Here is a 24,016-nt window from a genome sequence, read left to right as displayed (position 1 = left end):
TAGGTTGTATGTTTCTAGGAATTTTTCTGTTTCTTTGAAGGTATCCAATTTGTTGGCATATAATTTTTCATTGTAGTCTCTTATGATCCTGTGTATTTCTGTGGTATCAGTTGTAATGTCTCTTCCTTCATTTATAATTTTATTTATTTGAGTCCTCTGTCTTTTTCTTTCTTGATTAATCTAATTAACAGTCTGTCAACTTTGTTTCTTTTTTCAAAAAACCAATCCTGAGTTTTACTGATCTTTGCTTTTGCTTTCCAAGTCTCTATTTCCCTTATTTCTGCTCTACTCATTCTTATTGCCTTCCTTCTACTAACTTTGAGCTTAGTTTCTTCTTCTTTTTCTAGTTCCTTGAAGGTGTAAAGTCCCTGGGAGGACAGGGTTGGCCCCTGAGGATGGCTGATAGGAGCTGAACCAAGTCACAGGGCTGCTTCAGAAGCTGCAGTCAGACCAGAGTTGGTGGGCTTACCTTTGGTTGGTGGGTCCAGGAGGAGTGTGTCTCCCACTGGGTCTTGAGTGGGCAGGACTGCTCCTGACTGCAGCTGAAAGGGGCAAGAACCGAGTCATAGGTCTGCTTCAGGCTCATAGTCAGACTGAGGTCTGCAGGCCTACCTCCAAGACACAGAGGGGCATGTCTCCTGGTGGGCCTCTGGGCAGACAGGAGTATTCCTGGCCCATGGCTGAGAGGGGCTGTAGCCCAGATACAGGCCATTTCAGCATCTGTAGTCCGACTGAGGTGGATAGGCCTACCTACAGGGACACAGATGGGCATGTCTCCTGCCAGGTCCCTTGTCAGATGGTGCTGATGGCAGGATCAAGGCCAAATGGGGCTGTAGCTGAGTCCACAGGTTGTTTCCAGGTCTGTAACCAGGACCACAGTTGGTGGATCCGCCACCCGGACACGTGCCTGCCTTCTCAAATGGGTCTCCTCCGCCTCGGGCTCCACCAGCGTTTCACAGTCTCCTCTCTGGATCCCACAGGACTCCCACACAGGCACTTTTGTCTGTGAAAGGCTGCCAAATTATTGTTACTGAGGGGGAATATAAGTGGGGGACCTCCTATTTCACCATTTTGCTGATGTCCTTCCAGAGTTTCTTACAGAATTTATATTTTTTTATTTTGCTTTTTACACGTGTCTTTAATCTTATTTAAGTTTTTTTTTTTTTTTTTTTTTTTTTGCGTTACGCGGGCCTCTCACTGCTGTGGCGTCTCCCGTTGCGGAGCACAGGCTCCGGACGCGCAGGCTCAGCGGCCATGGCTCACGGGCCCAGCCACTCCGCGGCATGTGGGATCTTCCCGGACCGGGGCACGAACCTGCATCCCCTGCATTGGCAGGCGGACTCTCAACCACTGCGCCACCAGGGAAGCCCTAAGATTTTTTTTAACGGATAGTCTTTCCCCACTGATTTGAACTACCCTCATTATCATATATTACATTCTTAAACACACTGAGATCCGTTTCTGGATTCTCAGCTCATTTCTACTGATTTTGTTTGTCTGTTTGCTTGTTTTCGTCTGTTCCTAGCTTAATCCCAATTTTATTTACCTTCAATGTCTTCTCAGGCAAGCACGCTTCAGTCTCCTTTTGCATATTTTTCTTGGCTATTGATATTTAGTATTCATTCTCCCATATAAACTTTAAGAATCAAGGTCTCAGGTGGGGTACATGTCTAGCACAGCCTGAGTCACATGCCCAGGGTGGGAAGCCAGTCTGGCTGCTTCTTTTCTAACCATCAAACACCAAAGGTCTTATTTTGATTGTTCCCAGGGATCTCAGACTCTCACAACAGAAAAAGTCTGATAACTTCTCTTGCAAGAGATAGCAAGGTGGTCACTTTCTATGCCAAGAAGATAATTTACACTCCTGGGGTGAACAAAGGAACATCTATTACTAGAGCAACAAAAAAGAAAAAACACACATTTTTAATCTCTGCTGTATCATATTAAGGAAGTTGGCGTTTATTCAACGTGTAGGTATTTAGTTAGCCATTTAAAAGTTTTAGGTGCAAGAGTCACAAGATCAGTTTGGCAGCAGTGAAGAAGACAGAATACAAGGAAAAGAAACCAGAGACAGGAGGCCCAGTTAAGGTACAACTGCAACAGTCCAGGCAGAGATGACAAAGACCTGAAATAAGGCAATTGCCAGGGACGTAGAGAGAAGAGGACAGATGTGAAAACCATTCAGCAGGTAGAATGGACAGGATCAGTGATTGGTTTGAGGTTGGGTTAGAGAAGAATCCAGAATGACTGCTGGATTTCTAGCCTGGGTGGCAGAGTGGATGATGTACAGCTAAATGACACAGCAACACAGGAGGAGGAGTAGACTTGGATGACAGTGTAGATTATGAGCTTAGTTTGGGGGCACGTTGAGTTTGAAAGTCTGTGAAACATTCAAGTGGCAATACTTGGTTGACATGAAGAGTATAGTGGATTTGGAGCTAAAGGGAGAGCAAGACTGGACAAGTGACTTTGAGAATCACCAGGATATATGTGGTAGTAAAAGCCATGGGGAGGAGAGCTGAGGATGGAACAGTGAGGGACACCAACATTTACCAGCAGAGGGGGGATTGGAGACAGCAAGGGGTTCTGAGAACCAGCCATTTAAGAAGCAGAAAGTGATAGCACAGAAGATCAGAGAGAAGAGCTTCAAGAAGGAGGAGGTGGGGCTTCCCTGGTGGCACAGTGGTTAAGAATCTGCCTGCCAATGCATGGGACACGGGTTTGAGCTCTGGTCCGGGAAGATCTCACATGCCGCGGAGCAACTAAGCCCGTGCACCACAACTACTGAGCCTGCGCTCTAGAGCCTGTGAGCTACAACTGTTGAGCCCAGGTGTCACAACTACTGAAACCTGTACGCTTAGAGCCTGTGCTCCTCAACAAGAGAAGCCACTGCAATGAGAAGCCCGTGCACCACAACAAAGAGTAGCCCCCGCTTGCCACAACTAGAGAAAGCCAGCCTGCAGCAACAAAGACCCAATGCAGCCAAAAATAAATAAATAAATACAAAGAAGGAGGAAGTGGTCAGTTGTGCTGACGGCAGCAGAGAGGCCTGAAAAGTATCCAGTGGATTTGGCAATTACCAAATGGTGAACCTGGTGAAAGCAGTGTCAGTTGAGTGGGGTGTAAAGAAGTCAGTTTTTTTTTTTTTTTTTTTTGCACGGTATGCGGGCCTCTCACTGTTGTGGCCTCTCCCATTGCTGAGCACAGGCTCCGGGCGCACAGGCTCTGCGGCCATGGCTCACGGGCCCAGCTGCTCCATGGCACGTGGGATCTTCCCAGACCGGGGCACGAACCCGTGTCCCCTGCCATCGGCAGGCGGACTCTCAACCACTGCGCCACCAGGGAAGCCCAAGAAGTCAGTTTTTAAATGTAGAGTGAAGTCAAAGAGTGAGAGAATGTGTCAGATGTCTCCCCTTTGTCCGTCCAGATCCACACTCTACCCTTCACCACTGTGTTCTTTGTCCCAGATATACAGTAACATCAATACGTTCCCTTGACTCTGTTGAGTTTGACCAATGGTGAGCCTTGGGAGGAGATTGAAGGGAAGAAGGAGAGTGAGGTGGGGATATATATTCACCCAACTCCCTCCCTACAGGGTCTGCTGCATTCACTCAACCATAGTTCATAGCCTTCTCCAGCTGGGTTCAGGTAACCACTCCCTCCTGCCTCCTCTCAGGCCTCAGAGTGGTAATAGCTCTGCTTTACTGGTCTTAGGGTTTTCTACCACCCCTTGTGTTTCTCTACATCCTGCTCACACCTTTGTAAATAGTCCTTTATTAAACCTTCCTCAAATTATCCAAATTCGAGCACACCATTTGTGTTCTGCTGGAACCCTGAATGATGAGGGGGGAACCTTGGCTGGGAAGAGTAGAAAGATAGAAATATGCAAAGACAAGGGAGGTTTTGTCACAGGATTTATTTTTTAAGGGTTAGAGAGCTTTGGATATACTGACAAGCTCATGGAGTTTTAACAGCCAGGGCCTATTTCAAAGGTGTGATCTGAGAGGAAGGAAGAAATAGGCAGAGAGCTCTTTGCTAGCCTCTGGAGTTGATGACAGTACAAGTGGCCTCACCGGTGTTGCTCGAGACATTCTGGATCCTGTGTTTCCAGTTTGACCAAGAACAGTCCATTTGACAGGTTTGCCCATGGTTGTGCTGGCAAGTGTTGGTCTGAGCAATGAGCTGATAGAAAAGTAGACACAAAGGCTAAAGAAGGAAAATGAACAAAGATCGGGACCTCAGCAAACCCAGGCACCCCTCATTGCACCAAGGCAGTCAGACAACGAACAAAGTTGTTGGTGTTTTGTAAATTTTGCCAGGCTCTGCGTGACCCAGCCTTGCTTACCTTGCCAGTCTCCTCTTTCGTGTCTTTTGCAGGTCGCTGATTCCATCTCTGCCCCAGGGCCTCCTTTCTCTTTCTCAAATAATAATAAGCTCTGTTCTGCCCTTGAGCTTGAATTCTGACCTTTCCACTGCCTGCAACCTGTCACTCTCCCCAAGTCTCATCCTGGCTAACTCCTTCTCATGCTCAGAGCTCATCTTCAAGGCCACTTCCTCAGCAGGCCGACCACCCCAGTTCAAACCCATCCCCTTGGTTCCTCCCCGTCAGGCAGCCCTGGACTCCTCTTTCAAAGCAGTCGTCACATCTTCAAATTTATGGAGGTGGAGAATTTTATTCAGAAAGTCAACTAGATTTTATTACAAGCCTTTTGTTTTTGTTTTTTTTTTTTTAATTAATTAATTTATTTTTTGGCTGTTGGGTCTTTGTTGCTGCTCTCGGGCTTTCTCTAATTATGGCGAGCGGGGGCTCCTCTTCGTTGTGGTACGCAGGCTTCTCATTGCGGTGGCTTCTCCTGTTGTGGAGCACGGGCTCTAGACGTGTTGGCTTCAGTAGTTGTGGCACGTGGGCTTCAGTAGTTGTGGCACGTGGGCTCAGTAGCTGTGGCTCGCAGGCTCTAGAGAACAGGCTCAGTAGTTGTGGCACACGGGCTTAGTTCCTCCGTGGCATGTGGGATCTTCCTGGACCAGGGCTCGAACCCGTGTCCCCTGCATTAGCAGGTGGATTCTTAACCACTGTGCCACCAGGGAAGTCCCAGTTTTTGTTTGTTTTTACATCTAAGTCTTGAATTCATCTGGAATTTATTTTTGTATATTGTATAGGATGAGGCCTCTTTCACAGTCTAAACTTCTTAGCACTTTGCTGGACCCTCTTAAGCACTTCCTTTCACTCACTCATTCTTTCAATAAGCATTTAATGGCTAATGACCTCGTACTACACCCTTTATTGCACACAGAAAATAAAAGAGAATATCCTTATTGCAAAGGATAAAAAGAGAATAATGACCGAGCTACTGGGCCTTAGGACTAGAGAGGACCTCAGTATGTTTGGGGAAGCAGACTTGTGAATGGAAAAATGACAGCATAACAAGGTAACTGCTTTAGTGATGCAGGATGATTATAAACTAATGGAATTTGGGCAAAGAATGCATTTCTGTTCATTTGAGTCTTGCACTGTTTGTAACATATGTCTTACCCACTGGAATCATTTAATAAATACTTTAACAATTAACCTGAGTGTAAATTTTTTAAACTTTCACTTTTCTCCAAAGTTCCAAATACGTGTTCAGTTACTTCCTATATTTCTCCACCAGGATGTCCCATAAGCATTTCCAACTCAGATGTCTTAAATTCTTTACACCAAAACCTGGTCCTCCTTTACTCTTTGCCTCAGTTGTCTGAGATGGAAAGCTCAGAATCATTCTCAATGCCACCCTCTACCTAACCCTACATCCATCTGGTCACCAAGTCCTGTCTAGTCTAGGTTATAAATACTACGTGATCCATTTTCTTATTCCCACCGTCTTGGGTCAAGCCTTCATTATCAATTCCCTGAATTGGTAAAAAAAAAAAAAAAAAAAATTCCAATAGATCACTCTGCCTCTTCTCTTTTTTCTCTATAATCTTCTAACTGCCACCACAGTGTTATTTCTGAAACAAATCTGAATCTATCGCTCCCTTGCTTGAAACCCTTTTGTGTTACCAAATATTTTTAGGATAAAATTCCGAATTTTTGACAGGGCCCAATAGGACTGCCTCTCTCTGGCTATAGACAAATCTATCTCAGACAAATAATCTAAAATATGGAAAAAGTTATATATGTAAAATCACTCATTGTATACTATATAAGTTTGCTATTGTTACTGTAACAAACTACTGCAAACTTAGAATTTAGTGCCTTAAAACAACACAAAGGAAAGATGGGAAGATCCCTGGACTTTGTAACTCTGGATTTATTTTTGTGTAGATGAATAACCTCTATCTGCTTAAGTCATGGTCCATTGGGTTTTCTATTATTTGCTGCCAAATGCAACTCTAATTTATAAAAGTACTTCTATAATTAAAATAAAGAAAAAATCATCTGATTCTAAGTTACATTTCCCCAATTCCTTCTAATCCCTTTAAATACTCACTTCTTTCTCTGTCTAGCAAACACCTACTCATCCTTCAAAGCCCAGCTCAAATGTTGCACCTGTACAAAGTCTTTCCCAAGCTTTCCCTCAAACAGATTAATCATCATTGTTCCTGTGGCATTTTGTCCATGCTTCTATGATAGCACTTTTACGCTACATTCTTCTGTTTTCTTGACTGTCTCCTCTTCTGAACTACAAGTACCATATGAGAAACCAGAGGGTTGAAACCATGTTTTATATTTGTTTCCTTCAAGGCTGACTTAGCACTCAGTATATAGTAGGTACACAATAAATATTTTATGAATAAGTAGACAAAAGAGTAGAAAACAATGTCTATGTTTAAACCAAATATCATCCTCTCTTTTCTAGGTTAACACTTGTCCTCTCTCCACTTCTGTTCATTTGTTTATTTGTTTTAATTGGTAAAAGAATAGTTGAGGAGTTGGAAGTTAGGGAATGGGTAGTAGTACTCAGATCATTTTAATCAAGATGGGAGTAAGGGAATTTGAAGACATTTGACTGAAAGTAGGAAAAAAGTGGAGAAGTACAGGAAGAAATTGAGGGCAGAAATTCAGAATTAAGAATGAGAATCCCTCAGTCACAACTATCCTAAATCATGATCTGTCATGGCCCAAAGCAGTGTGGTTTTGGCACACCTGGCCTGAACTCACAGTGCTAAGGGTTTATTTCCCAGCTCTGTACGCCGCTTAGTTGGATGTGGAGGTAGGTCACTTATACCCACCTTCCTCTGACCCAGCTTCCTCCTCTGAGAAGGATAACTAGAAATACCTGCCCACTAGCTCACAGAATTGTAGTGAAGATCAAAAAGGGTCAGACTTACACATAAGATTTGCTATGACTCCCATTGCAGATGTGAATCATGCAGCTTTATTCTATGTAGGAGAAAATAAATGTTTGGTGAATAATTGAATGAATGAATAAATAAGCCCAGTTTGCTGATGATCTTATTTAACTCCAAGACTAAATGCAGGCATGACTTCATCTTTAAGGTTTATATAAAGTATAACCAACATATATGACATCATCATTACAAAGAAAACTCTCTTCCCCATTAAGTCACTGATCCTTAGACCTTCTTTATATGGGACAATATTTTTGATTCCATCATTTGAGATATGGCTTGAAATGCACCAGGCCTGAGAAAGGTAACAGTGAGACTTAAATTACACTAAGGAATATATCACTATTTTCCTTTTTTAAAAAGCATGTTCTAATAGGGGCTAAGGGGAAAATGAGTTTCTTTTGTTTTGCTTTGAATTTTAAATGGAATGTAGTGTGCTTTCTTTTATCTGTACTGCTAAAGGAGAGAATAACTGTGTGATCTAGAAGCCAGACACCTACCACTCTGGTAGGTTATAAAAGGGGTCCTTCTCTATTTCCTCCGTTTTCCTGCCCTTGAAATTTTGGACCTCCTGCTTGATTTAACCTGACAGATAGCTATAATATTGATCTGAAGTTGAAAACAGAAAGTAAAGACAACATAAATCCTAATTTATATATATCTGTGTATATATAGATATAGGTATTTCTAATTTGGAAGGACATTAGAGTCGATCACAGGGGAATTTTATTGATTTATCCCCACATACCAAATGCTCACGAATCTGCTCTTGCTATGATCAAAAGAGTCATCACAAACACCATAATAAAAAAAATCCACATGAAGAATCGGTCTATGACTTTTGCAACCTTTTTCCATTCGCTGCCCTTGGAATTGGTGGCCTTATGGTCTTTGAGGCATTTGGCAATGTATTCGATATTCCTCGTCAGCACTTTGTACCGTGCACAGTAACTGTCAACATCCTGCGGGTTTTCACCCTGGTACCTCAAGTCATTCTTTAAGAGTTTGTTCATTTCCTTCTTTCTGGGAAGGTCTTTATTTCTGGTCGTCTTCAGATTAGCCTCTGCAAGGTTGCCATAAACCTTCGTGAGGTGGTCCTCCTCCCTGTCTTGGCAGGGTCTAAGGCAGCTCTCACCCACGTCGTAGACAAACAAGATCCTAGACATGTATTTCAGGATGACTACCCTGGCCCAGTGTGGCACTGGCCGGGCCTCAGCCCCGCAGAAGTGGATATTCATCACCATAATGGTCAAGGCAGTGGAGGCTGTGATCAAGGCCATTGTGGCTATGTAGTATTTGCCTGGAAAATAACAACAACCAAGTTAGCTTAAAACTGTCCTTGTGTTTGGCTCAAAAAGAAACAGACACCTTTTCTAAGGAAGCTATATACACTGATGGTTACTATTATAGACTTTTGAATAAAAGTGGGTTCAAATCCCAGCTCTGTCATCACTAGACTTGTGACCTAGAGTAAGTTATATAATTCTGGTAAGCCTCAGCTTCCTTCTTAATAAAATGACTATAATATTAGTATCTAACTCATAGGACTATGACGAGGCTTAACTGAGAAAATACAGGAAAAGTTTTCAGCACTGTCCCTTGCCCTGAGTTAAAAGGTTTGTAAATTTTTGCTGAGGTCATGTTGTGAAAAACTTCCACTTTCAACGAACAAATAAGTAAACAATGAATGATCTTGGTCAGTTCTCAGAATTGTCTTTGGACCTTGTTAATATGAAAGCTCATTACCATTGGGGAAGAAAGGAGACACTGCGTCACTCTCAGTCTTTAACATGTGATTGCGTAAAGCAAATATTCATGAAAAAGGACAATTAAGGAAGGAAACAATAAAGATGAGGGTACAAATTTCTGAAATGTAGAACAAAGAACCTAGAAGATGAACAAAACCAAAAGCAAGCTTTTTGAAAAGTGTAATAAAATTGATAAACCTTTGATGAGGCCACTCATGGAATAGAGGTGGGAGAAAGAAAGAAAAAGGGATGTAAAAGAAAAAAATAAGAGAATAGAAATTTAGAAAACAATAAAATAATATTACAAATAGCTGTATGATAATACATTTGAAAACCTAGATGAAATTTCTGCGAATATATAAGATGTCAAATTTAGTGTAAGAAGAAAGAACACTTAAATAGAAATAGGAATTAACCAAATACCTCTACCCACCCACCTTCCAAAAAGCTCTAGAGCCAAAAGGTTTTACAGGTGAGTTTCACCGTATTTTTAAGGAACAGATAACTCATATCTTATGCAAGTTGTTCCAAAAATAGAAAAGAGGGAAAACTGCCTAGAAAATCTCATTTTATGAAGTAAATTCAGGCTTGGTTCCAAAAGTAGCAAGAAAGGAAATATTAAGGCCATTTCATTCATGGACACATTTGAGAAAGTCTGATAAAAATCATTGGCTAACTACATACTACGGTGTCTTTAATTGATAATTCATCATGATAAAGAAGAGTTTAGTTCAACATCAGAAAACTGTAATATAATTCACTAACTTAATGGGGGAAAAGAAAAAAACTCACACGATCATCTTAACAGATGAAGACAATGCATTTGATAATGATTATCATCTGTTTATTATTTGTTAAAAGCTTTGAGTAAACTAAAAATAAATGGAATCATTCTTAACATTGTCAAGGCTGTGGGCCAAAAGCCTGGATCAAATGCTACACTTGATGCAGGAAACTTCAACACACTTCTATGGGATTGTAACTCTATTTCATAGGTGCTACAATAACAAATTGTGACAATTAATAAAGTTCTCAAGATCTGTGTACACCCTTCCAAAAAAGATACATTTCATATTATCACAGAAACAGAAAAAGTAATGCTTGTAAAATTCTTGAGACATGTTCTGAGACATCTTTCTTTAGAAATTGATCCAGCTTGCTTTTGAATCTTACTGCTAAAGAAGAGAGAGGGATCTGTCAACTGATCTTGCCTCAAACAGGGTTATTATTAGATGTTGTCACTGTCAATCATTTCTGCCTCAGGAGAGGTGATAAAAGTACCAATAAACGTCTTCCTCTTTATTAGTGGTGGTGAGAAAGGAGAGAACCTTCTGTGTCTATTTCTCAAAAAGGTGTACGTGAGTGTGTGTGTGTGGGGGGGGGGGGAGGTGTTGCTGGGAGAGACGTAACAAGGAAGAGATCTCCAAACAGAGAAACCAATGTAGTAACGTATAAATACTGGGTAATACTGGATACAGGAGAGGGTAAAAGGGCAGTACAATACCCCTTTTATATTGCTTTCTAAGTCTCCTGGTGTTCTGAAATTTCTCCTCATTGATTACATTAAAGAACTAAAAATTAGGTCTAGCTTCTGATTCTCATAAGCATCTATTACAACAGCAAGTCATCGAGATAGACGTATTGATCTGGGTGTTATCCTTGGTGGCAGGAAGTAGGTATTAAAGGTGTTAGGAAGGATCTCAGAACAAGGGAGGTAAAGGAAAGGAGAAGCAGGGATGGCAGCCACAGTCTACACTCCTTCCCTTAGAGGGACATTTCATTATTGCAAAATTTTGAAAATGTGTTCTACTAGAGAATCACCTCAGATTCCCAAATCTTGCCCAAGATTGCTTAAAAAGAAAAACAACCTCTTTGGGTGTAGGAACCTGCATTTTTAACAAGCTCTCCTACACCTACTATACCCAGTAAAGGTTGAGAATTATTCTATCAAGGGTAGACGGCAGGCTTAAAAATCCAGCTCATCATTTCCAACACGTTTATCACTCTTCCCAAGAAGAAATCCCTTGTAACGTGATAATAATAGTCACTTTTCTCTCAGTCCTCACCATATGCCAGGCTCTGTGTTAAGCAGTGGCACAATGAGGTAGCAATTACACAAATTTTGCTGATGATGAAGTAGAGACTCAAAAATTAAGTAACTCTCTTAAGGCTGATCAAAGAATGAGTGGTGAAGTCAGAGTTCAAACGCAGATTTCTTTGACTTCAAAATCAGGGTCTTAATCTATAAGCCAGTGGTTATTAGACTTGAACAAAAAGCTCATCGAAATCACCTAGAAAGCTTTTAAAAACATTTTGCCAGGCTTTACGGCCAGAGTTTCTAATTAAGTAGATCTAGGGTGGGCCCTGAGAATTTGCATTTCTAAAATGATGCTTATGCTGTGGGTCCAAAGACCATACTGTGAGAACCACTGCTCTAAACCATATTGTTCTCATTCCTCTTTTGGGTAAACCTGGAGACAACAAGACCAGCTTTGTTTCCAACAGCCACATCTCTTTTCAAAGATGCCAACTGAAGACACCAAATGAAGTATGTGACAGCCTGTGTTGAGTCTGAAGTTGACCTCATTGTTAGGAGTTTAAAGATACAGATACAACCCCAGTTACCACAGTGCTGACTCAAAGTGTAAGACACTTGAACTCACCTATCAGAGGGACATTTTCTGAGGCTGGCATGATCTCTGCCACCATGAGCTGAAATACAGTCATGGCCAACAGTATGGTCACTCCCAGGGAGACCTTTTCCCCAGAGGCTGCTGGGAGATAAAAACTCAAGGGAGCCAGAAAAGATATGAGGACACATGGGATGAGCAGGTTGACGATATAGAAAGAGGACCGCCTCTTTAGAAGGAGAGTGAATGTCACATCCGGGTAAGGCTCAGAGCAGCAGCCATAGGAGATTACATTCTTCACAGCAGGCATGCCATGCACCTCCCACTCTACATCTTCGATGAAGTCGGAGAGGTCTCCGCTGTCCAGGGCGTTGAATATATCCACCTGATTGCCATTGTAGGTCCAGGAACCAAAGGTCAGGTTGCACTGTTGGTTATCAAAGGGGAAGTAGGTGACATCCACCACACAGGAGCTTTTGGTGATGGCTGGTGCATCCCAGGTGATCAGCCCATCATACCGCAGGACCACGTTGGTGTTCACAGGCTCAGAAGATTCATCATCAGCCCTGGAGGTCAGAGGAGGAAGATGAGAGCTGCCCTCCAGGACAACTCACCAAACTCCTTACCCCCAATAGCTCAGCGCCCTGTGCCCATCACTTCAGTGTCTTGGTAGTGGATCACCATTCCTGTCACCCTGGCTTGAAAGTCTGGAATCAACTCTAATTTGCCCTCTTCTCCATTTCCTGTGAATAGTTAGGGCCGAGTTCTCTTGGATTCTTTCTTTAAAGCATCTCTGCTTTATGTCCCTTCCTCTCCATTCCCAGTGCCTCTCTCTTGGTCCAGGTATAATGACTCAAACACCCAGACAAAAAGTAAATGAGGCTAAAATCTAACAGGGGGCTCTGCTTACCTGATTTTGTTAACTGTGGGCACAAGAATATTAAAGTAACTTTTTGTTGCTGTTGAAAGAGTTGTACATGTTTACTGTAGAACATTTGAAAAACACAGAGAAAAAATTATTCACCCATAATCTAAGAGATAATAATTTATTCTAGATATAACTTCTTTTTGCTTTATCAACATTTATGCCTTACATCTTGGGGGTACAGAATTTCTGTTTCACTTTGGGGAATGACTCTTTCTCCATGACCATTGTAAGGCAGATGAAGCAATGATCAAGTTTCCTCAGCCACCCTTGGCCAGGGGCTGGCTGTGTGACCAGAGCTAGGTCCAAGTGATTCACTCTCCCTGCAGTTTAGATCTTAAGCAGAGTGACCCAAAGACCAAAAAGACTCACACTGGTGATGGCTCCCTATAAAAGTCAATTAATTATTATTATTTTGTTTAAAAAAATATCAATATTCCCCACTGTCTTGAACTGTAGAGTAGTCCTGGTTTGTCCTTTCCAAGACCTGGTCATTGATTTTTTTTCCTTTAATTCAGTGAGCTGTACGATATCCTTCCAACAGATTCCCTTTGTCACAAGGTAGACAAAGTCAGTTTCTAATGCTTACAGCCTTAACTGATATGTTTCTGTTAATATTTTAATGCACATTTTTCCAAGTGTTCCTTATGACTTTTTCCCTACAAAATATATTATGGCTAAATGTAATGTGGTTTGCTGAATTAGATTCTTACAGAAAAAGTACATTAGTGGAAAAATTGGTGAAGTCCAAATAGTCTGTAGTTTAGTTAATAGTATTGTATTAGTCTTGACAAATGTCCTATGGTTACATAGATGTAACATTAAGGGAAACTGGGTGAAGAATAAACAAGAACTCTGTACCATCTTTGCAACTTTTCTGTAAAATTATCTCAAAATAAAAAAGTTAATTTACAAAATAACATTGAGACAATTTAAAAACATTTATGATCATCTGTTCATATTCTTTTGCAACTTTATTTTTGTGGCTAAATGGTGTTCAATTACATTCCATTATAGAGATGTGCCATAGTTATTTAACCAATTCACCTATTTTCAACATTATGGTTGTTTCCAGTTTTTACATTTACAAGCAATGCCGCAGTGAACATCTCTGTAGTCAAATTGTTGCGTTTATCCACTGACTCTTTCCTTAGGTTAAATTGCTAGAAGAGGGTGCGTTAGATCAAAGAACTGGCATGTTTTAAAAGTTTTTTTCCTACTTATTAAAATTTAGGTACCACAATGTTAACTGTAATGGTCTGATTGGGTCCACTCTAATCAGAGCATTACAGCTGAATTGTGGCACTCAATTTTTAATGGAGGTCTAGAGAGGGGATCTTTAACGTGGTCTTGTGAAGAGAGAAAAATGAATATTTTGAAAATGCCTGAACCTACCCTCTGTAACAATGAGAAATATATATAGTTAGCTATACAAGAAGTGAGAACTGGAGGATGGGAACTCACCCATCCTACCTTCCTTGGTGTAAGAGATCTCGGGGTCAGATAGAATCTATCTGGAGCTAGAATAATTGTATTAGTCATGGTCCCTGCAGAAAGTGGATGGCCCACTCAAATTAGATAATTTGAGGAGTGTTTAATGCAGGGACTATTTACAAAGGTATGGATAAGGTGTAGGGCAACCACTCCAGGGCTAGTAACAGCAGAGCTATTACCATTCCTGGGCCCGAAGAGGTGAAGGGAAGGTGCAGTTACCAAGACCTGGAAGGAAAGACTTGCTTAAGAGGGTCACCACGATAGGAGCTATACCTTTCTGTCAAGGGACACAGCAAGCCAAAAATAATAACTCTATAGGAAGAGAGCAAGGGAATACATGCCCTAACCTCACTCCCTTTTCTCCCTCCAATTGCTCACTGGTGCTTCTCATTGACCCAACCCAACCAGAAGCCAGAGGGCAAAGGAGCCCACTGTCTGAAAACATCACCCCAGCTACTCAGGAGGAGTTTAAAGACATTACTATTTAATTACTTCATGACCAATATCTTGTTTTATCTCCCTGGTTTCTCTGATCACATCTTTTTACAGCTCAGCACTTGCACTGGTTTCCTATGGCCGACCAAATACTTCCAAACCTCCTAAGTTCAGTGTCCTAGACGTTCCATGATCTACTCCCATCCCACTCTGTAGCCTCACACTGGTCTCTGATGTCTCCCACTGGTCTCCTTCACTCGCACACCACCAATCAAGGCTGAAACCCTAACAGATCCTGTGATTGTCTCTCCTTTACTCAAACTCTTTCTTCTATCTATAATACCCGCCCCACTTTCTGCAAATATAAATCTAATACATCCTTCAAGACAGCTCAGATGCCTACCCCTCTGAGAAGCCCCGCCTGCCCCTCCAGTCTGATGAAATCCCGTCACCTTTGAAGGGCTCTGGTACTTTATTTCTGTGTTATGAGGGGCTTACATTTTACATACATTTCTTATTGGACTGTTCATTGAGGTCAGAGACTGAGTCTTAAAATCCTAACCCCTCAACACATGACTGAATGCCTTGCACAGAAGAAGGAATTAACAAAGAAAGGTAAGTGGGTTGATTGGATCAATATGGCTCATTCTCCTTTAGAAAGTAGCAATGACATCACAGAAATATCACAGAGAGATTTGGGTTAAAATCTTGGTCAGTTTCTGTAACCTTGAGCAAGTAACATTTCTGTCACCCACCTGTAAAAGCAGAGGCTATAATACCTTAAGGTTTCTTTTTAAATGTTATATTAAGTAAATAATTAATCTATTAATTTCTTATTGCTGCTGTAAAAAATTACCACAAACCAAGTGTCTTAAAATAATACAAATTTAGCATCTCTACAGTTGTAGAGGTCAAAAATCTGAAAATCAAGGTTTAGGCAGGGCTGCGTTCTTTCCAGAGGCTCTAAAGGAGAGTCCATTTCCTTGCCTTTTCCAGCTTCTAGAGGCTGCCTGCATTCTTCGGTTTGGGCTCCTTCCTTCCATCACTCTGATATCTGCTTCCTTTGTGGCATCTGACTCTCCCACCTCTCTCTCTTATAAGGACTTGTAAGGTTGTTTCCATTGGCCCCGGCAGGGTAATCTCCTCTCAAATCCTTAATTTAATCACATCTGCAAAGTCCCTTTTGCCATGTAAGGTGACATATTCACAGACTTCAGGGATTGAGATGGGGGCAATTATTTTGTCTACCACACTAGGTAGAGCCCCAATTCACTGCCTGACACACAGTAAGTGTCCAATATATATGAGTTTCTTCTTTTTCCCTTCCCTCTGTTTCTAACTGGGTTCTATTTTCCCAACTAGAAAATGAAAAAAATTACAGGGACAAAATTTCAAAATGGAGGTCGAGAGGGCAGCGTTCAATAATATGACCCTAAGAGATTATTTAAATTGTTTTCCTCTTACCTTCCCTTTCCTCCAACACTTAGTGCCCTTCACGCAGTCCCTTCTCCCCTGATCAAAGACTGAGCTGACTTCAGCTTTGCACTTGAGCAGAAAGACCTTTCCCAGCAGGGGCTGTAAGAAGCAAGATCTCCAGAACTGGAGATGTGTGGGCTGGTGAAGGAGAGAACAGTGAGAATCAGCCAGTTTTTCTGGTACCAGACAGTGCCTGGAACCTCGACATAGGCTTGTCTCCTTACTCAGTCCCACAATCCACCCTTTTTCCTATCTCCAGTCTCTCCGTCTTTCGTGTGTCCCCCTTATCTTCCCTTCCACGTCAAAAAGAAGTCCCTCTCGGGCTTCCCTGGTGGCGCAGTGGTTAAGAATCCGCCTGCCAATGTAGGGGACACAGGTTCGAGCCCTGGTCCAGGAAGGTCCCACATGCCACGGAGCAATTAAGCCCGTGTGCCACAACTACTGAGCTTGCTCTCTAGAGCCTGCGAGGCACAACTACTGAAGCCCGTGCGCCTAGAGCCCGTGCTCTGCAACAAGAGAAGCTACCGCAATGAAAAGCCCACGCACCACAATGAAGACCCAACGCAGCCAAAAATAAATAAATTAATAAATAAATTAAAAAAAAAAAGAGGTCCCTCTCTTTCTTTTCAAGGCTAACTTCTCTTCTTGTACTGTGACTTCTTTCCTTCCAAGTCTCTTTCAGGATTTCGCCTCTCTTGGTCTCTCTTATTCTCTCTGGCTCCTCTAATCCCTCCCAACTCTGTTCCCAAGTCTCCCTACCAACTTCCCTTCCTCCCAGGCCCCTCCCACCTCTCTCCTCTGCACACCGCTCTCAAGAGTAATTGGTGCCTGCTGCTTTCACTTCCCCATCTTGCTTGTATTCTTGCAATTTGGCTTCTTCCCAGCTTCCAAAGTGTGCTCTTTCAAAGGTCACTCATGACTTGCAAATGGGCAAATCTAAAGACTCTTCTAAGAGTCTGTCAACGCTTCCCAAGCACTTCACTTTGAGTTGTTCCTAGACATCGTTTCTTCCTTTGGTCTCTATGAGGCAATTCTCTCAGTTCTCCTTCTACTCCTTTAACCATTTCTTCTGAATGTTCTCTGTAAATTTCTTCAGTGAAGAAATTCTCCAACTTTATCCTCAGCCATTTTCTTTCCCTCCTTGAGCAGTTCTATAAGGGCTTAAAGGGGTTTTGATAGCTCTAGCCATGACCTTCTTTCCAGGCTGAAAACTTGCCTTTGCAATCTCTTTGTTGGTTGTCTCCTCTGTTCCTTTGGTCTCCCAAACTGAACAGGTCTCACACCAAAATCATCATCTTTTTCTCCAAACCTGTTCCTCTTCTGCCTCCTTTATTTCCAATGTCATCTTTTTTTTCTTTTTAAGGCGTTTTATTGATGTATGATTGGCATACAATAAATTGCATACATTTAAAGTATACAATCTCATAAAATTTGACATATGTATATCCAATCTCATCTTACAGTTTTTCCATCCTTTCAATTCTCTAAGCTACTTAAGCAGAACTTAAAGCTAAATTGTAGACAGATCTTTCTGAGTACAACAGGGTACCCAATTTCTCACTAGGTCTAAAATCCAAGTATTAAACCGGTCCATTAAAATCCAACCATTAAAACTCCCTCATAATAAACACACTTCTGAAATTTCTGTAATCCACTCTTTACCTAACCTAAAAATGTCAGGAATCCTTGCACCCTCTTATACTAACCATTATATTGGCCATATACCTATACTAAACAACCCCACCAGAACTTTATTCCTTTACTGACTTGGTAACAGCCAATATCTGCTTGAGTCATTATATTGTTAAAGAGCTCACTACCTCTTGGGAAAATTCATTATTCAAATTATTAGGTTTTTTTTAATTGCATTAAAATGCAATTAAAAAACCCTTTAACTTCTACTCAGTGTTTTGGGTTTTGTCCTCTGGAGGAATTTTCTCTTCTTTCTCTACCTTATTTTTCCTATGATTGCCTATGACAGCCATCAAGTCTTCTTAAGGACCTCTCTCTTCCAAACTAAGCATCAATAAATTCGACTGCTCCTCATATGAAATAGCTTCCAGGCCCAGGACCATCCTCATCAATCCTCAGCAAGTCTAACCCATGGATTCAGGCACCAATGGCGAATCTAGATTTTAAGCATCTTTCTGCCCAAACTATCTTTATCACACATGACTGGATCACCTGCCTTATACCCCTCTTTATTCTCCCTACCACCACTCAGGAAGCCCATTTTGTGGTCTACAAGTTTCTGTACCAGTTTCTGAGAAGTACTTATATTATATCAGGGAGCAGAAGATTCTGCAGGTCCAGGGATTCAGGTAGAAGGACCAGGGTCAGGGTCCTTCCTGGGGACCCCAAAGGACTGGGGTCTCTCCTTTGCCTGATCCTCTAACTCTCTTCTATTCTCATTTCAGTTGTTTAAAGGAATGCAAATGACATCCAACCATAAGTCCATTTAGGGTTTCCTCTGAATAGTAAAACTCTGATGTTACTGAGAAGGAGAGCACACAGGAAAATAGAGGATCCAAAACAGAACTGTCCATGATAGGAGGGGAAAGAAGACTAAAGAGTCAATCCAGAGGAAAAGAAAAGAGTTGATGAATCAGTGTGGTGAAAAGGGTCTGTGTGTGAAAGAAAAGGGGATCAGAACTCACACTTCTCAAAGCCAGCGATCTCGGGAGGAAAGGACGGAGAACGGGGACAAAATTTACCAAAGCCACAGCAGGCTTGTGTGAGCTCATGAGTGCATAGCTGGCTTCTCTGATAAAGGGGGACTGGGGTAGGCTTAACTTAGGTCATGCCAGCTCGGAAAGAAGTGTTTCAGTAAGAGCTGGGCACTGCTTCAGTCAATCAAAGCAGGAGGAAAAGGAGAACCAGCCTTCTGTTTTCCTCCAGGGAGAATTTTGAACTTATAGAATGCTGTAAGTGTTCTATGTAAAGTGTATCCTCTGATTACTCTCCTGCACCCTGTGTGTGGGACGAGGTAATGGACATCCTGGCTCATTCTCTTGCCTGTTATGTACGTGTGTGTGTGTGTGTGTGTGTGTGTGTGTGTGTTGAGGGGGGTGTGAACCAGAGTACTAAAGCACCAGCACTTGGATGTGATCTTGCTTGGGAAGGGGTATGGAAGAGTTGCCATTCCAGAGTGGGGAATGGACAGCAGCATCAGGACTATGATTCATGAGGTCATGACCCTCGGACAAGCTCTCTGAGTAAGGACTGAGACTAAAATCCAGGCTGCAACCTACCAGTTGCTTCTTGAAGGGAAACACGTCCAGTAGAAGGCTGAGCTCTCCGGAGAGTCCCCCTGAGCTGCTCCTCATTCATATGGCTCTGCTCAGAGGAACCTTTCCCAGCCCTGAGAAACTTGAGTTCCAGAATAAAAAGAGAGAGGAGCCCCTTTGACAACAGGTGGAGCATCTGAACCTGAATTGAGACAGCTATCTGGTTCCTTCTCAAAGTGTGATCCGTGGAACAGCAGCAGTACCGTCTGGCGCTTATAGAAAGGCAGAGCGTCAGACTCTACCCCAGACCTACTGAATCAGAATCTGTATTTGAGCAAAACCTCCTCAGATGATTCGTGCACACTTTACAATTTGAGAAACTTAAACCTTACCTACCCACTCACCAAGGCCCCTTGCTCTCGGACCAGGAAAAGGCCAACTGGTGATCTTATGATCTAGTTCATCTTCCACTCCATACAAGGTCCAAATTCCATAGGCCAGCTTCTAGCAGGCCCATTCTGATTTAATCTTAATCGTATCATGTATTTTTGATACATGATCTTAGACAAGGGAGCACCACTGTTAAGGGTTGAATTGCATCTGTGAAGACTTCGTATGTTGAAATCCTAGCCCCTGGCACTTCAGAATGTGACCTAATTTGGAACAGGGTCATTGCAGATGTAATTAGTCTAGAAGAGGTCATACTGGTGTGGTGTAAACACCTAATTCAACAAGACTGGTGTCCTTATACAAGGGAAAATATGGACACAGACAACACACAGGGAGAACACCATGTGAAGAAGAAGGCAGAGATTGTGGGGATGCTTCTACAAGTCAAGAAACTGAAGATTGCCAGCAAACACCTGAGAAGCTAGGGGAGAGACAGGGAACAGAGTGTTCCTCACAGGCCTCAGAAGGAACCAACCTTACCAGTACCTTTATCTTTTTTTGTTTGTTTGTTTTGCGGTACGTGGGCCTCTCACTGTTGTGGCCTCACCCGTTGCGGAGCACAGGCTCCGGACGCGCAGGCTCAGCGGCCATGGCTCACGGGCCTAGCCGCTCCGCGGCATGTGGGATCTTCCCCGACCGGGGCACGAACCTGTGTCCCCTGCATCGGCAGGCGGACTCTCAACCACTGCGCCACCAGGGAAGCTCCAGTACCTTTATCTTGACTTCTAGCGTCCAGAACTGTGAGACAATAAGTTTCTGTCATTTAAGCCACCCAGTACGTGGTACTTCGTTACAGTAGGCCTAGAAAACTAACACGGCTTCTAATACAGTTTCTCATCTGAAAAGGAGGTTGTAACTCTAAGATTTTATGACCTATTGTTTTATTATCTGAGGTTTTATGACCTTCACTTCAGGGACTAGGAACATGAATAGACTTAACCTCATGCAAGTTTTAAACATTCCTTTTCCATTATGTTTACATTCTGTTACATCAATAAATTCATTCCCGAGAAACTACTGACTTGCACTTACTTGTTATACAGGACAATATCTGGCCTCCACACCAGGTCGCTGGGGATCCTGATGGAGTCCAGTCCATCATACTGGTCTCGATCCCACGTGAGATACGCATCGTGCCAGATTTGGCGGATCCACAAATAGGCAGTCAGAATTTGATTTCTTTCATCCTGCACAATTAACCCAGATACAACTTTATCCCATCAACACCTCAACCGAATGCACTTGTCTCTAGAACACTCATCTTCAAAACAGGAATTCCAAGAGCACTAGTCTATTTCCAATAAGAAAGTGAGAATTTTTCCAGTCTATCCCCTTGATTGACTGCCAGGGAAATGTTTTTTTCTGTGATTTAGTGTTCGGAATGTAAAGTGGACAAATATTTAAATCATCAGATCTCTGCATGGATCAAGTGCCCAAATTTCTCTGAAAATAGATCAACCGATGATTCTTTTGAATGAAAAAGTCGGCAAACATCGATAATGTACCAAAGAAAAGTCTTTCAAGTTTCATAACTTCATGTAATTAAACACATATAAGCATTATATAAGGTAAGTCATCTTAAAACAACAGCTTTTGGGCTCCCCTGGTGGTGCAGTGGTTAAGAATCCACCTGCCAATGCAGGGGACACAGGTTCGAGTGCTGGTCCGGGAAGATCTCACATGCTGTGGAGCAACTAAGCCCGTGCGCCACAACTACTGAGCCTGTGCTTTAGAGCCCACGAGCCACAACTACTGAAGCCCGCGCGCCTAGAGCCCATGCTCCGCAGAAAGAGAAGACACTGCAATGAGAAGCCTGTGCACCGCAACGAAGAGTAGCCCCCGCTCGCGGCAACTAGAGAAAACCCACGCTCACCAGCGAAGACCCAATGCAGCCAAAAATCAATTAATTAATTAATTTTTAAAAAACCCACCTTTTAAAAACTGGGGATAAAATTCACATTACATGAAACTCACCACTGTAACCATTTTAAAGTGTACAGTTCAGCGACTTTCAGTTTATTCACAATGTTGTGGAACCATCACCATTCTCTACTTCCAGAACATTTTGTCACCCCAAAAGAGGAAGCCTATGACCGTCAAGCAGTCTATCACTATTCCCCCACAGCCCCTACTCTGCTTTCTGTCTCTATGGTTTTGCTGATTTTGCACATTTCATAGAGATGGAACATGTAATGTGTAACCAACTTTCTTTAGATGATCTAAGACTGTTAGTGTTAATGGCCGGGATTACATAATTTAGTGAAATTAATTTTGTAGAAAGCTTTCTTCCCCTGGAGTTCCCTTCTCCCATCAGCTTGCACACAGAGCTCTCTGTTCTCACTTTCTCTCAAATTCCCAGTTCAGACATTCCCTTTGGAAAGCACTGTTACTTTCATTCTAAACATTTCAGAGTTACCACTATGTTACTCACCATATCCTTAATCTGAGAAAGTGTAATCTGGAGCGTGACATTCAGAACTTTATCTGTATCCTCTACTGGACGAAGAGCATTGGAATAATCTTCAAAAATGTCATTAAACAACTTGTGAGCATATTTTCCATCTGCTGTTTCTCCAGCTGCTCAAAAGAGGGACCTGATCAACCTTCAGTGTCATGTATATTTCAAGGCAAAGAACAACAGTCCAAGGACTAGCGTTGGGGATAACCTAGCATCAGCTGGGGACAAGCTCTAGGTCGACGGGAGTTATTTTTCTGGCACACCCTACAGGATTAGTATGAGTCAGTAAGAAGATGAAGTACTTCCTTGCAGTTAGAACATTCGTTCTTTTTCCTGGCCCACCCTAAAACCCAAAGAAGTGGCCCCAGATGAGTGACAATGGTTACACGCCCACCAGCCTCTTACCTCTCAGTCTGGAGGCAGCAAAGTAAATCCAGCAAAAGGAGATGCAGAAGTGGGGCCAGTTCATCTTTTCCCTAAGCCTCTGTAAATTCCCAGCCAGGCAGTGCGGTCTTCCAGTTCTCTCTGTGAATGGGAAGGGTCTGGTCACAAAGCACCTACTCTGCCACTGTCTCTGCACAGCAAAGAGCTCAGGCTTGCAGTGCACGGAGGGCCCTAGGTCCTGAGATCCCTCCCCACTGGTAATCTGAGACTGGCAGCTCCAGTAGCTGAGAAGTCAGGAGCCCCAGGTGTGTTAGGTCAGGCAGTGCTGTTCTGGGGAGCCACCCTGGTTGAGCATCCCTAGCTACCTTCAGCAGGAATATCCAGACCAGACATTCAGGGGAAGAGAGATAGGAGTCTGACACTCCCTGAGATTCCACCTAAGCAGACCGGACACTTTCTATACCTGCAGCAAGAAGACTCAGGCGGGGACTAAGAAAAGCTGAACTGACCCAGCCATGGGACAGCCATCTGGAAAGGCCCTATGCACTTGGAGTGGCTTTTGAAGAGGGAAAGAGAAGCAGTTCCACAATCTCCGGAATAGACTGGCATTTGGGTTTCTTCTCTGCCTCTGCTTCTCACCACTCATTCAGTTGTCCCACTGAGCACAGATCTTGTATAGGAAGAGGTGTGTGTGTGTGTGTGTGTGTGTGTGTGTGTGTGTGTGTATATGCAGGTGGATGGGGGGCAGAAGAGCATTCACTTGCTTCAGAAGCAGCGGCACTATGATTTGGATTAGCAGTGCAGGACCTAGGTTTGACTTCCAGCCCAAATCCTCCCTCACAATACAGAGCTTTCCTGAACTAGAAACTGCGAAAATAATATCCCCTGTCTCCCAGAGCTACTGGGATACTGTATAGAGAAGCACTTTGTAAATTGTAAAGCACTATGTAAATGTTAGTAATTTTCACCTCTGATCAGCTTTGCAGATACAGAATTTCTATATTTACCAAGTCACCCAGTGTTTACTAGCTCTTAAAAAAAAAAAGTTTCAAAGGCTAACCAAATCAGCATGAAAATGATTCATAACTGGTGATGAAATTACTAAGGATGCTTTGCATTTGAATGCTACTTCTTATAATTTCAGTCATTTCTCATATGTGATCTAATTTTGCTCACACAAAAGAATGTCAGTTTCCAGTTGCCACAGCCTGTCCCTTCTCTTGCCTGGGGAAACTGCCTTGGGAAACCAAATTAAGATCATTCAGTTGCCTGGAATCAGAGCAAGGAAATTGGATAGCTGTACTTCATCAAGTTACAGCCTTCTGATGAGTCACCCTGTCCCTCTTCAGGAACATATCTTCCGAATGGAACAGACACTCAAGCCGTCAGCTAAGTGCGTTTCCTAATTGCCTATGCCCTTGTGTTGATTGTGAAGACGTTATTTTTCTGACGCCCTG

The 24,016-nt window shown here is 42.6% G+C and overlaps 1 protein-coding gene across 1 annotated transcript; it reads right to left on the bottom strand.

Moving 5' to 3' along the window:
- Window positions 1-8,025: 8,025 nt before the first annotated feature.
- On the bottom strand, window positions 8,026-22,659 carry CHRNA9 (cholinergic receptor nicotinic alpha 9 subunit). Its single transcript, XM_067734689.1, has 5 exons — window positions 22,581-22,659; window positions 22,149-22,294; window positions 20,750-20,904; window positions 11,744-12,276; window positions 8,026-8,632 (listed from the first exon to the last, which is right to left on the bottom strand). Exons 1-5 carry the CDS (start codon window positions 22,642-22,644, stop codon window positions 8,088-8,090), a joined length of 1,443 nt encoding a protein of 480 aa, XP_067590790.1. The 5' UTR covers window positions 22,645-22,659; the 3' UTR covers window positions 8,026-8,087.
- Window positions 22,660-24,016: the final 1,357 nt, after the last annotated feature.

Source organism: Pseudorca crassidens, chromosome 4 (genome assembly GCF_039906515.1).
Source record: "Pseudorca crassidens isolate mPseCra1 chromosome 4, mPseCra1.hap1, whole genome shotgun sequence".
NCBI classification, from domain to species: Eukaryota; Metazoa; Chordata; class Mammalia; order Artiodactyla; family Delphinidae; genus Pseudorca; species Pseudorca crassidens.
This window is presented reverse-complemented; position numbering and strand designations above follow the sequence as displayed.

Excerpts from the sequence above, each read along its gene's own strand:
- CHRNA9 (XM_067734689.1), bottom strand. The coding sequence starts at position 22,644 with ATGAACTGGCCCCACTTCTGCATCTCCTTTTGCTGGATTTACTTTGCT. Across the intron at positions 20,905-22,148 it reads TTTCTCAGATTAAGGATATG|GATGAAAGAAATCAAATTCT; the intron begins GTGAGTAACATA and ends TTAATTGTGCAG. Across the intron at positions 12,277-20,749 it reads GATATTGTCCTGTATAACAA|GGCTGATGATGAATCTTCTG; the intron begins GTAAGTGCAAGT and ends TCTGACCTCCAG.